The sequence below is a fragment of the Hoplias malabaricus genome, chromosome 3 (assembly GCF_029633855.1).
Source record: "Hoplias malabaricus isolate fHopMal1 chromosome 3, fHopMal1.hap1, whole genome shotgun sequence".
In the NCBI taxonomy this organism is placed as follows: Eukaryota; Metazoa; Chordata; class Actinopteri; order Characiformes; family Erythrinidae; genus Hoplias; species Hoplias malabaricus.
In genome coordinates, this window is record NC_089802.1 from 44866886 (window position 1) to 44881260 (window position 14375).

The following is a 14375-nucleotide window of genomic DNA, read 5'->3' on the forward strand; positions in this document are numbered from 1 at the left end:
ATGGATTACAAATATGATAACTCAAAAAGCACCACAACTGTTTATGCAGAAAATCACATGAGAATCCACACATACCTAAGGGGATATTAGGCCATACCATAACAGTATCACTGGTTATACCTTTGTAGAGGCAGGGTTCATTTTCAGTCCTTTATTTATTTATCAAACTATCTAACCAGGTCTAAGAACAGATGCCAGATGAAATATATTTAGATCTATGGCTCCAGACAGGGCTGCGTATATCAGGCATGTGGTGTTTTATGGAAAGACCTGCTGGCTGGGGTGTATTACACTGTTAGAGAGGGGCGTGGTAATGCTAGCAGTGTTGTTGATACTACTGGCACACTGTGTGGATCATATAATGCTGAGATTTACAACTCGAGCCTGGCTGAGTGAAAACTCCCACAGTCTGGCCACCTCTGGCTGAATGCACATGAATGCAACATCAGCCTCTTTTACTGCTGGATATATCACTAATGGCAAGTATTCAAACAGGAGGCCATAGACATGATTTCCTGCTAGGAATATAGAAACAAATCATTTTATTCTAAGGCAAGTAGAAATTCTACACAGGATTTATTTACTTATTATTTAAATAATGTTTCACCTGTGCATTTCAATGCTGTAAAAAAAGACCTGAGAGCCACAGTAATATGTCCAAAAACAGGAAGGAAGTGGGATCCAAAAGTGGCCATGCAGGGAGCCAGGAGCGCATTAGAACTAAGAGATGTGATTGGCCAAGTACAATGCGGCAGAGCAGGCCTTGGGTCAGGTGATTCGTGGAAAGCTTTTAGTAAAGCCACATCACCAGAGAGAAGGCAAATGATGACTAGTTTTATTCACGAGCAGGAGTAGGAGGCACGGTGCTCAACAGCAGCGTCACAGGCAAAACAAGGCTAGTGGCTTCAATGAGAGAATCTAGAGAAGCAGAAGATTTCCTGGCAAGAGTTGTGGGCGATGGAGTCAAGTCGTATTAAGTTTTTGCTGGGAGCAACTTATGACGTCCTTCCAACTCTGCAAAATGTAACGACATATGTAAGGCTGGTGGAGATGGGTGTTAGAGGATTTATAGCCAACTCGACTAATTTCTTGCTTGTGCCGTTTGGCATCGGGGCGAAAACTAAGGGCAGCTGTGAAAGAGTTATCAGAAACAGCTGAAAGGTCTAATGAGTGGTTGTGGATAAGGAGAGCACAGATTACTTGGGGGGAATGCACTGTAGAGGTGCTATTGGGATTGTTGGTGATGAAGCATGTAAAGTTCACATGGACCTGATGGCACTGAGCATGCTTTAACGGTGCCAGTGGGGCTATGTACAGCCTTTGTCACCAGGGAGGCCAGTGTGGAATTACAGTTGTTGATGGTGAAGCGTAAGGTAGGACTGTAAACCTGGCTTGGAGGTGGGTGGGTCTGGGACGCCAGACTTCACTGTTGAGCCTCTGGGCTAAATTCAGTGAAACACCAATGTGAACAGGTGCCTGATGACCCCTGTGAAGATCTAGTGTTACAGTGGCTGGTTTGGGTACACACAGGCTGGGCTCAATGAGTAAGTATAGATGTTAAGGGTAGTCGGTTGCTGATCAGATCATAAACAGCCACAGCAACCTTAGTGTTGAGGTGTAGGATTCAACAGGAATTTTGGTGGCTGCAGGTAGGAAGAGAGTGTGGTGGGCCGTAGGTGAAGCTCTACTTGATTGGCATAAATCTTATCTTGTGTATGATTATAATTTAGTTAGTTTATAAATTATGTGAAATACAGCAGAGAATGAAACAGTGGCAGTGTCCTGGAGAAAGACGAGGCTGATGAATTTATCTGAAACTGTTTATTGTCCTACTAACCGAGCACTGATCAATCTCTCTCTCTCTCTCTCTCTCTCTCTCTCTCTTCTCAGCCGTGGGGAGGTGACTTTTTGACCACACCACTCTTTTGTTTTACTTTTCAATTCCATCATAATCAGATGCCCCTAATAGCCAAGGGCTGGGTAAATAGACTTGGGTTATACTGGCTGCCTCAGTGTGACACTATGCATACCAAATCTGATTCAGAATTTATATGGAGAATACCAGTAGTATTTGAATGAGCTTGATGGAGAAATCTCTACAGGATGTGGACTATGTATTCACTACATATGTTCTGGCTTTTATGGAAATGGGTTGTATACATTTAACAGAAAATATTTGCGTTGCTACAATATCTATCATGCTAATAGTGGATTATAAACTCTGACTTACCAAAACAAATATTAACAGCTTTCAGCCTGTGCATCTTTATACATACATTTTTTTTTGCCACAACGATTCTGCAGTAGACAAAAACAATTTTAAAAATGACATTGCTGCTATAAGAAGCCAGCAGTTGGCAGATTACACACAAGTGAGCCATGAACAAATGGATAGTGCTGAACTTCTAAACACAGTGTCATCATTTTCTTATAGTGCATGTCCATCAGATAATATTCCTTGTATATTCTGGCACATGTGAGATGCTGGAACATGCTGTTATTGCAGTTTTTAGTGAGAAATGTCAGCTGGTTCTGAAGCTTTTGGAGATAGAACTACCACAGTAAGCTTTATAATACACTTACTGTACCTGATAAGACTGCAGAGGAACTGTGCCTGGGAAGGATTACATCAGAATAATCTGTAATGTCTTGCACAGTTTGAGAGATTATTCTTACTTTCCTCAGAAGATGCAACAGCTCCACAACACATCACCTCTAAATATCTGTCCAGATGAGCCACGTGCTTGTCGCAGGGGTTTTGGAGGGTGAGGAAGTGCTGCGTGTACCTGCCCCTGCAAAACATGTGGCACTTTCTGGGCGTGCAGATGTTCAGATAAGCGCTCTTGACAAGACGGCTAATTTTCCCTCGGGCGGCCGGCAGGCGACTCCCATCGCGGCAGATGGGCTATAATTGGGACGGATGTGCGCAGATGCCGTTCCTCGCCCAAATGGATCCATCACCTCGCCCTCCCAATCCACCCAAGGAGGGGCTGTTTATTTTGTAGCTAATTAGGCAGAAATTTGTTTTCATTTCCCCCTCATCATGGCTTCTGATTGATCTAATAGGGGCAAGGGGACACCCATGACAGGCCTAGATCTAGTCACGTCCAATCTGGGGCAACAGTAAGAGTGGTGAAGTATTTGGAAACATGTGCTTTCCAATGCCTCGTGACTGGATAAAAGGGAACCACATTACAAAGTATTAGATGGAAAATGGCTGTATTGTTATCTATGTTATGTACCAAATAGGGATGCAGGCCTAAATATGCAGCTTATTGATCATTGACATGCAAAATTGGCTTCTTTTCCTTATGTATCAAAATGCAGAAGTATGATGTGTTTGCAGGGAAGTATTTCATGTATAAATACAGCTGCCTTTGTTAGTCAGAAGTTTCTGGAGGTTGCTACATGTAGTTTATTTAAGCTACAGTTCTAGCAAATCAAACAATATCAGGCACAATGTAGGTTTATATATCAGTTGCATGGAAACATTTTTTTTGTATTGGGCTTGTGCTCTTTTTTTCCCCTGGCCCAGAAAGTTTCCCCTGCTTTTACTCAGGGCTGACTGTTCTGATTCCTCTGAGCTTTGCCCTCTTGGCCCATAATCCCTCTGTGATTGGCAATGCCTTAAAGGGGCTTTCTGCTGCAGTGGCAATGCGCTGCATGCTTACTGATGGTTATTCCTTTAAACCTTCATGTTAAAACGGGACAAACATAGTATGGAGAAATAATAATAAAGGAATATCCCACTAGGTATTTTGAGTTTTTCGAGAAGTATAGAGTGTGTTAATCAAAGTTCTACAGCATATGTAGCCTTCGCCCTACTTACATTTTACAAGAGACCTGCTCCAGAACTGAAGCTGTGTTTGGGGCTCTAAATGCTTTTAAACCACTAATAAATACAATATGACTCTTTCCTGAGGTGATTGTCATGGGTCTGTGGAATGAGTCATGGAAATCAGTGACAAAGGAACATATTGTTGATGACGAAGAAACCTCAGATGGCACTGGAAGGCAAGGACATGGGGGTGGGGGGTGCAACTCAGTGGACACTGAACATATTTTCTGAAGATTGTGTTATAGAGCCACCAGAATTAAAAAAAAAAAAAAAAAAAAAAAAAAAAAAGAAGAAACTGAATAATCTCATAAAAGTTTCAGAGATTACAACACAACTACCCTCAGCTGACTGTTTCTCTAAGCAGCGGATCCGAGTGTGTGGAGCTGTGGAGGCCTGGAAAGCCTGTTCTATTTTATTTAAAGCTCAGGCTGCTCCGAGGGGACCGAGGTGCTGATGTTGCTCTTTTCCAGATCGAGAGAGGCATCCATTCAACCCTGCTCTCACTTCATTCCTGGGCAAAGTAGTTGGATGCCATTCAGCAGGCCCTGTTTTATGTGTGCTCTCCACCTCAACAAAAGCTCTCTTCTTTTCACATGAAAGAGGACGTCCAGAAGCAAAGTCATCAGAGTGAACGAGGAGAATGAAATATTGATTGGCTTTCATGTCACTTTCGTCTTGATACTTTTCCTTTTTTCCCTTGGACTCGTGCTGTGTACGATCTGAACCCATATACAAATCAAAGTTTAAAATGATGATGATGGGCCATTAGACACACTGCAGTGGCAAAGAAATCAATAGTGGTAAACATACAATGGTGTATGTGTGTTGCTGGCTGTATGCTCTTTTTTTTTTAGGCCAGTATTCCTCATTAGACATTCCAGGACCATTATATACGACAGTAACTAGTCTAGCTTCTACATACTTCCCCAGCATACATGAGCTTCATTGCTGTGGAAATTTGCAGAGGAACCTCTAAAACCACATGATTTCAATTTCATAAACTACTGTAGAAATGTTTGAACTACCCTCATTCCTTTGTATTAATTCCAAGTGTATGCCCTAGTGGTTGTGAAGATAGTGATGGAGCAGCACACCAGGTCTAATCTATGGTCCTTAAAAAGTGTAAAAATATTGCAGAAGTACTTCTAAACATTCAGTGGGCACACTAGCATTAAGATATATTTTGTATAAATTGATGTGATGTTAGTGTTGTTACCTGTAACTGGTGACACAATACAGGCCTTTGACATAACCATGCAGTCATGAGTTTGAAGACAGACTATGTCTAATCACATTACCTTTGGCTCTGTACATTAAAATATTTGATGACAGTTAACACCAAATAAAAAATATTGGATTCTGGCTCTCAGTGCCCATACCAGTGCATTCCTACTTGCTATGATTAACTAGAACAGCACAAGCAAAGTAACCTCTTGACTCATTAAGGGATAACTGAAAGTAGATTAATTATGTTAAGATTAATAATTGTTGCAGCTCTTACCGATGAGGATGAGCATGCAGACAAGCAGAGCGATGAGAGCTCCGGGGCTCAGGGCCGCTGACATGACGAAGGCTGTGGCGTTGCAGGACTGTATGTTTCCCACTGTGTCACAGCCACACACTCTGATAGTAAAGGTCCCTGTGCTGCTGAGGGCCGGCGGTCCACTGTCCACCACCCTGATCGGCAACAGGTATACATTCTGCTCCTGCCGATTGAAACCTGAACGTTGGGTCCTAATGCCGGCAGTGTTGTCTGAAAAAGCAGTGAGAAGGGAGAAAATGGGGAAAAAAAATTATAAACATGCCAGTGCTGCTAAATTCTCTCAGGGATGGCTACATCTAAGCTACAATATGTGGATTTATGTTCATTCTTTTCTTTTAGTAGTTAAACAATGGCTAAATGTTGCAGTTTATTTCAAACATTATACATTGTTTTGGCACCTGATTTTAGGGCATTTAGAGTTTTCATAAAAATACAAAAGTGTTGAAATTTCAAAATCTAGGAATGCCAGTATACATTTGTTTGGTATTTTTTAAACCCTCAAATGTAGAGCTGCCTTTTTGATCTTAGGATTTAGCTACTTCAGTGACTCTCTAGTGAGCATTTTTAAATTACGTGTTCTATCATCCTGACCACAGCAGTCACTTTTTTTCATTTAGATGGTTAATTGAGTAATGACACAATTACAAAGACAAAACCATATTCGATAGTATCGTGGTGCAAAAATACTGGCCTGTTTGTCCTATCTACAATGAGAGTGGCCTCATCAACAAAGTACAAGTGGTCACTGGATGGTTTAACTGCATCAAAATGATGCAAATAATATGCTAAGGACTTTGCCGTCATCAGATCTCAGCGTTCTTGAACACCTCTGGATTTCTAAATAATGTATTTGACCATCTTCCAAACACCCGTACAGGGAATGTCTTTTGGAAGAACAGTGTTTCATCCTTTCTCTTCAGTTCCAGACACGTGTAGAATCTATGCCAATGCACATTGAAGCTGTCTGGTATCTTAATGTGGCCCCACACTTTACAAATGTCCAGTTTTTAGTTGGTAATAAAACATGTTCTGTATTTGTACCAAGTGTAAATGAGTTTGATAAAATGTTTGAATGCGGCAGCCAATGCTGAGGTAGTCCAGTGCACACTGTGATCGGGTCTGTGTTGGGAGGCATTGGGATCTTGTATGTGTATAAACGTAATACAGCTTGTTAAGGTTGATGTCCTAATGTCATGCAGTTTTGCCCTCGTCTCCTAGAATTGTTCTTACCTTCTTTAGGCTGCTCAGGTTATGAAGGACAATTGGCTGTGGAGCACAAGGTTTAATTTGAATATTGCATGAGAACAACCGATCTGATCAGTATCTAGATGCAGAGGCTGCATTTGAAGGTCAACTGCACCATGTTAGGCCCTGTTCACATTTGGTATTAAGATTTTATACTGACTTTACCTGCAATTTATCACCAGTCTTTAATTTCAGTCATTAAAAGACTTTATGAATTTCCACCTTTTTTCTTTGACAACTTTTAATTGTTTACCAAGCAAAATAAGTAAGAATCATTTTGATTGGGATGGAAAGTGGATAAGATTCTGTTTGAGATACAAAACAAACTCCAGTCTGTAGCAGACAGATAGCGAAACTATATATATATATATATATAAATATAAAAAGCCCCATGAAAATGCATGGGCCCAACTCCACCAACAGACCTGCAAACACGCACTGGAGCTATCCATCACAGAGGGCATATATCACGTCACCTGAGCGGCTCCAGCAGAGTTACTGATAAATACTCTCTCATATTACCAGATCTGTTCAGGGCGAGGGTGGGTTTCGCTGAGTAAAAGCATTGTGACATTGTGCTTTGACTCCTCCAATAAATCTTATTTCAAAAGACACTCTTGTTCTCATAAATACAGCACATAGCTCTGAAAAGCAAAACAAATCTATTTCTAGTCTTTAACATTAAGCACAAACTGGTAAAAGAAAGTGGCATCTCAAATATACTGAATAACTGAGGAAGCTTTGTAGCTTTTGTTAATATTTACAATTAGACCCATGTGATTACAGTGACTATATATGTGTGTGTGTAAAAGCTAAATATGTGATGCAACTGTATATGTAAGAGTATGTATAACATTGGAAACACTGAAATCTCATTCACCTAATGCATAATAAAAAAGATGATCTATAAATCATGAATGGAGCTAAAAAACTGTGTGTGGAGCATTTGGACAAGGAAGAATCTGCGTCTTTATTTGATACATCAGAAGATGAAGCTGACACCAGTCTATGGAAGCAGCAGAGTGGTATTGACAACCCTGAGATGAGTTGTTTAAAGGGAGAGAGATGAGACAAAATAGGTTTTGTTTGGGCTCGTCAATCAAATTTCCAACATGTGCATCGTAAAGTAACTTTCAGAAGAATGAGGCATTGTCATTCATAGCACAGAGTAAAACTTTAATATGATAATATTTTGGAAGAGCCGCTTCGTTGATGGCAAAGAATAGTTTCATGCACTTCTAGCCCTGCCTAAAAAGTTTTCAGGCATGAAAAAAGCGCATGTTTGTCCTCATGTGTCAGAACGCAGGGAGACAGAATGCAATGTGAAGCCGCCACGGTGAAAGGGAAAAGTGACAGATCCAATCTGACAGGTTGACAAATGTGTCCATGGAATCAGAAGTATGGTTGAGAGGGGCTTTGGCTTTGAGAGAGGGAGGGAAAACACAGGAGACAAAGAGAGGGGGAGTGGGGTGTGTAGGTGTACTTGTAGAGAATATCTGGGAATGCTATGTCTTGGTGTATACTGTGTGCATGAAAAAGTGACTCATTTTTGCTTATCTGAGAGTATGAATAAAAGTACTGCTGTGGGTGCATGTACATTCTGTACAGAGCAGATATATCAACGCTGTTGCAACAAGATTTTGTGCACCCTGAATGGTACCTTTAGAAAAGAAGAAAGACCTCTAAATCTTGAACGCTTCAAGATCTCCTCCACTTTATTATGAAACTTTAACTGCTTAAAAGTGCAGTTGGAATGTTCAAATAATTTTTAAAAAGATGCCATTTGAGAAACAAGCTTTGTTTTTCCAACGATAACAACATGCGTGTGTGTGGAAAGAGTGAATCAACACTGAACAATCCTGCTGAATCCCTGCAGATGTGTGTTGTGTCATGTTGAGGCGTGTAGCTGAGTGTCTGTGCCTATGTAAAACCCCAGTTGGCCTCACGTGCACTGTTGACATTTCCCTGGCTCTCGACTGACATTTTCATTGTGTCAGATCAGTATCAATCTTGACTTAGCCATGCATCACATCCACTCACACATACATCTCTAAAGAGCCCTTTGCTAATAAGCTATCCTGTTTAGATCTGCGAGGGTGAAAAAGTGAAACAGTCCCAAGAACAATGGGAGAAAAAAATGGGAATACTTGTGTGTAAACAATTATCTGTAGTTATATGCACAATTAAACAAATAATGGTATGCTTCAATCTTCATGCTGTTTTAACTACTACATAATTTTCAATATTTGTGCTGTAAATGAGCCAAGAAAAATACAAAAAATAACGGTCCCTAAGAGTATAAGGGCAGAAGCATAATAAACACGCTTTCCAATTAAAACATGAAAGTAATGCAGCACAAAATCTGTCAAATGTTAGCAGAACTTGCTCAAGTCTAAACAGCTTAAAAAAGGACAAATGTTGGGTCTATTGTCAGGAGAAAATATCATTCATGAGTCCCAAAGAGCACGAAATTAGGGTTCTCCTCCAAGTGTGTTGAGCTGCAAGCATGCACTTCATTTGTGTACACTAGCCTTTACCCAGACTAGTACATAACTAGTACTCATAAGAGGACGCCTGACTAGTCTTCTCCAGTATAGATTTATACCTTCAGTCAAGCTGTATTTCTCTAAAATGTACGCTCACTCTTCTCCGGCTCACACTGACGTTGACCTCTGCCTCAGTAAAACTGAAATGTATTATTGCAGTCTTGCTTTTCAAAAAGAGTAAAGATTCCTAACATTTTTGTCATTGTGTTTATCCTTCCAATTTTTTTGAAAGTACTAACTTTGTATTTGTTAAAGTGTATAAAGCAAGATCAATTTTTACATGATCAACTTTCACTGTAACAGAAATCTAGCAGAAAAAAAGCATGTTTGTAAATGTGTTTTACTGAGGGCTTCGGCTGACAGTCTTTATTTTCATCTGAAGAATGAAAGTAAATGAACATAACTCTCACCTTTGATGTCCCACAGTGTGAAATGGCGGTTGCTGGAGGCTTCTGGTGCCAGTGTGAAATAGAAGCGGTGGCCAGACTGAGGTTCATCTCGGTCCACAACGCTGATGGTATGAATCACCTAGAGGTGGTGGTGGGTGAAAATGAGAAGGGAAAGAAAAGAAAAAAATTACTAATCCTTTTTGTCATTTTCTTCTCATATCACGACCGGCTCATGATGGTAATTTGCACATTGGCTCTCTTATTACCACCACTGTACTCCGCTCACAGCACCAAGTGCTCTTTGATGAATCACTTTTTTTTTTTTTCTGTAAATCAGGAACAGTGCGCATGGAACTGGGCGAATGAGATTCGAAGTGGGAACACTTGCGAAAGGGGTGTTTTCTGAAATCAGGGCCAGTTATTAAATTAGCAGATCCTGTAAAGCAACAGATGGATGTGTTTAAAGGCGTGAATGGGGAGAGAGAGAGGGAGAGAGGGAGGAAGGAGAGCAAGCGGCACTCCAGACAATCAAGTCGAAATTCCCATGTTCTCTTATTGCTCTTTTCTCATTACACGCTCCTCAAAAGGCTCATGCAGTATTTATGTCACTCTTCAGGGAGACTGAGGAAATCCAAATTGGAAATTAGAGAGGACTGAAATACTTCCCTGAGCAAATCTTTTACACCCCCCGCCCCTTTCTTTACTAGCTCCCCCATCCATCCACCGCCCCTCACCCCCACAAAGTAGGCACAAAGTCAGAAAGGGACATTCACACAAAGGCGCCCCCACAAATAAAGGGAAGCACACTTACAGGGAATAAAGAAGCTCAGTGGCAGGCACCCTCTCTCTCACATGCACACAGACAAAGTGACAGCAAGGACAAAATGCTTCTCGGGCAATGTTTATGCTCAAAGGAGGCTCCATAAAAACAAGTTGGGTTCTTCACTGTGGAACTTTTCAGAAATGATTAAAGGACGAGATCCAGAGAGGAGAGGAGAGAGGTTTTATTTATTTTGGGGGGTGGGGGGTGTTTCAATCCTCGCTCCTGGAGGACATGGCGGGTTTGACTAAGTCTGATTAGAAGCCGCTGCTGCTAAACTCCCTGGTGAATAATTCCACCACTTACATGTGCCTTTAATGTGGTAGGCACTCACTTTTCAAACTCACAGCGGGCTTCTTGAAAAGGGACGAGGGGATAAAGGTTTCAATAATCTCTCTCTCGTATTCCTCCGTCTCCTGGCTGTACTCTACTGTCTCCCCACACTCCTGTTTTATCTTCTCTCCTTCACCGTCTGTTTCTGTCCCCTCTTATCACTCCTCCTCCTCCCCTCGTTCACTCTTTCCTGGCTCACACTGTGACGTTGACCCCTGCCTCAGTGTGATAGAACCAGTCGGCGTTTGATGTGTTTTGGCACAAGCTCACTCTTAATTGGACTAAACATCTAATTAGAGTTATAGATGCGTTCAAACCCCGGCTGCTGTGAGTCACTCTGGCGTGGAGAGATGGGGAGCTAGAACAGGAATTAAAAAAGAACCTCGGGCTTTTGCTTTGTCGTTGGGAGCCCCAGATGAGGATGGTTATCACACATGCTTTGAACCTTTTGCTTGGGATAGTTGCAATTAAAAGAAAGGGGTAATGTAAAGAGCACCTACTGAGATCTTAAGAGTCTCTATTTACAATGTAATATATGATTGTGTTGAATAAAGTAGACTCTCCATATCCATGGTGTTCCAGGACACTCCTCTCAGGCCCTTCATATATTTGAGTATGGCTGTCCAATTCAAATCTCCTAATCTTAACATAAGATAATCTCAGCACTATCCATGGTGTATGATATTTGGAAACTTTTGGGAGCATTATTCAAGCATCGCAACTTCCCTCAATACAGTCACAGTCAAGAGGCTCCTACATTGTATTGTCTTAACCAACCTGCTAGCAACAATGCTACCCCATGTTCACTCCAAAAACAGTTAAAAAAATTAAAAGACTAAACAAATACATTGGGTGTAACAGCAGATGAAGTGTACTCTTGTTACGAACATGTCCAACAAATACAGGCAGAGTTTTTCTGTGCTGAGAAAAGCCCTCTCCAACAGTTTAAACATGACTTACTGTTCAGAGGGGGGAAATTCACCAGCTTTGACGAGAGAGATTTCCAGGCTATTTGACACATCAAGAGTGCGCACTTAAAGCAGTAATGATCATCGTGTGCAATGTTAAGTTTTGAAGATGGACGATGCCCTTTCACTCAACCAAACACGACCTGAAATTCTCTTTACAAGAGTTTTCACATCACCAGGATGTCATGCTGTGGGGAGCGAAAGACCTCAGAAACAGTCCACTATGGACACACAAGCGTGGTGCTTACTCCTGACACTCCATTTACACTTGGTTTTTGATCATTGATCTGTAAACTAATATGATCCAGCTAAAAGCACAAATGCTTTATTTCAATGTCAGTGCTTTACCTTTTAATAATTGATAATTCCATGTTTTCTATGAAAATATGACTGTTTGCAGCGGATTAATCACGTGTGTGTGTGTGTAATGTTGGTGTATTTAATAAGTCAGCATACGCTGACATGGTAAATAATGTTCACTAAAAGTGTCATGTTACCATTTACACAAATGATCCAGACAGATGTTGTAATGCTATGATGGCTATGTACGCAGGATGTCTTACACTCTGTCAGAACATCAAACATCTGTCAAGGAAATTACTAGTAATCAGTGATATTACACTGTTATATTACTGGACATAAAATTTAATCATGACCATTTTAAGGAAGCATAATACATCTGGCATGAAATATTCATGGCATTGGACAGCTAATGCTACAGAGCAGGGTCAAAGAGAAGTGTTACCAAAAAAATAAAAGCAGAAGACTTGGCCTTTGGGTGACTTGCTTATTCATAAATCAGAATCAACTGTAACATTTCATTTCTGGCACTTTTTGAATAAGAATCCATTAATATAAACTGTTGCCAGGATTTCAGATCATGTTGCTGTGACAGAGAGCTGCTACTTTGTTAAATACATGACAGTTTTTCAGTGTGTGACCACAGTGTGTAAAATGAGTAGCCACTTCATAGAGATTTGTTATTCCATACAAATCAGCCATAAACACCACTGGCATCCTATCATAAAATCACATTACCTTACCTCCCCTTGTAAAATGAATAGTAGTTAAGTGTGTGTGTGTGTGTGTGTGTGTGCTGAGATGCAGTTCTTGCTATTAAAATATTAGGGGAAGTTGTGCAGGGCATGAAACAAACAACATGCGTATCACTTCTCACAACCATCCATGAGCTAGTGAGGGGAGTGATATAAGAGAAGTATCTGCAGCTTCTCCCTCTTATATTTGCTCACACCCTCCCTTTCTACACTTCCATCTCTTGTCCTCCCACCCATAAAAATAGCTCCTGTTTACTCAGATTAAGTATAAAAAATAAACAAACAGCATGCGGTAATAAGCAGCTCAAAAGCTGCAAAAAAAAGAGCACAATCTGAATGTGGTGTTGTCTAGTGAACATTGTAAGAGGCAGTGACAACAACAACAACAACTTCGGCCCGAATGATATCAGAGCAGAGGCAGATCAGAGCACACTAGCCAGGTGGATCATTTGAAAACACACACACACACACACAGAGAAACAATATGTGCCTGACATAGTGAGAGAGTGTGAAGGGAAAGAGTGTGTGGGAGTATATTGAATAGCTTACAGCTCCCTCAAGCCCAATCCCCTAATTAGATTTTTATCTAACCCTCCTTTCTGACCCTTTTAGCCAGGCAGGGTCTGGACTGGTGGATGTGGGAACTTTCCCAAAATCTCTGCCATACTCTCCAGAGCTCTACAGGACTAAAGGTCTGTATAGAGAGATTGCTTTCATTTCTGAAGGGAGATAGAAGTCCCCTAAGACTGAGCAAAATCATAAGAAAAGTGAGTGCCATCTGTCCTGTGTTTTAAAGACAGAGTAAATCTTTGTGCAGCATTGTGCAAAACTCAGAAACCACCCTTCAGTTATTGAATTCCCAGTCAAAACTTCCAGCAAGTTCATGGTATAAGTTATTTCTGCTGGGATTAGCAATGAGATGATCCACACGAGAAAAAAAAAAAAACTGGAGTAAATTATTATTATATATTTTTTAACAACAATGCTAGAGTTTGTAGATAGCTCTAAGAGACAGAGACGAATACCAAGCTCTACTCTTGCTTTAGATCTAAGAAACACATCCATTGTGAGGAAAACAGCTCAACACTATGGGTGTGAAATGAGGTGCATCTGTCAGGACTCCCCTACTGAGAAAAGGAAATACAAAATAAATCAATAAATAGATGAAACATTCTCCAAACTGAATGAAGAAGCTGCTGGAGTCATCAGAACAATGGACTAGAACTAATCAGTAATCTTAAAATTAATAACTTGTCTCCTGACCTTTAGCGGCAGTGACTGTACCCAGCATTTTGTTTCTTTTATCAGCCTTTGACGTTGTTTATAAAGGACTGACTTAATTCCGTGATTGGGAGGTCTTGGAGCATTACCTGCTTTGTTTGAGGCCATACCAAAGCATATTTACTTAAATCAAGTAAGGATTTTAGCAAGGTCAAAATTCATTGTGTTTCTTTTCAGCCTTTCAGAGTAGGATTTGTTTTACTGCTGTGGGATCACTGCATTGCTGCAGAGTCATCTACCTGTGTTTTAGCTTCAGCTCATCAATACATGAGCAGACACTCTTGGCAAGTTGTTCAAACATCCTACAGCTCTACAGTGTTACATCTACTTTTATGAAAACCTATGTCTTCCAGTTCA

The 14375-nt window shown here is 40.7% G+C and overlaps 1 protein-coding gene across 4 annotated transcripts in view; it reads right to left on the reverse strand.

Moving 5' to 3' along the window:
- Nucleotides 1-14375, reverse strand: part of LOC136691564 (cadherin-22-like) — a 216445-nt gene that overhangs the window by 5980 nt on the left and 196090 nt on the right. For all 4 annotated transcript variants that reach the window (XM_066664137.1, XM_066664140.1, XM_066664142.1 and 1 more), the window contains 2 exons: nt 9583-9700; nt 5340-5591 (listed from right to left, as the gene is read on the reverse strand). In XM_066664137.1, coding sequence (XP_066520234.1) covers nt 5340-5591; nt 9583-9700 — 370 coding nt within the window. The remainder of the gene's footprint in view (nt 1-5339; nt 5592-9582; nt 9701-14375) is intronic.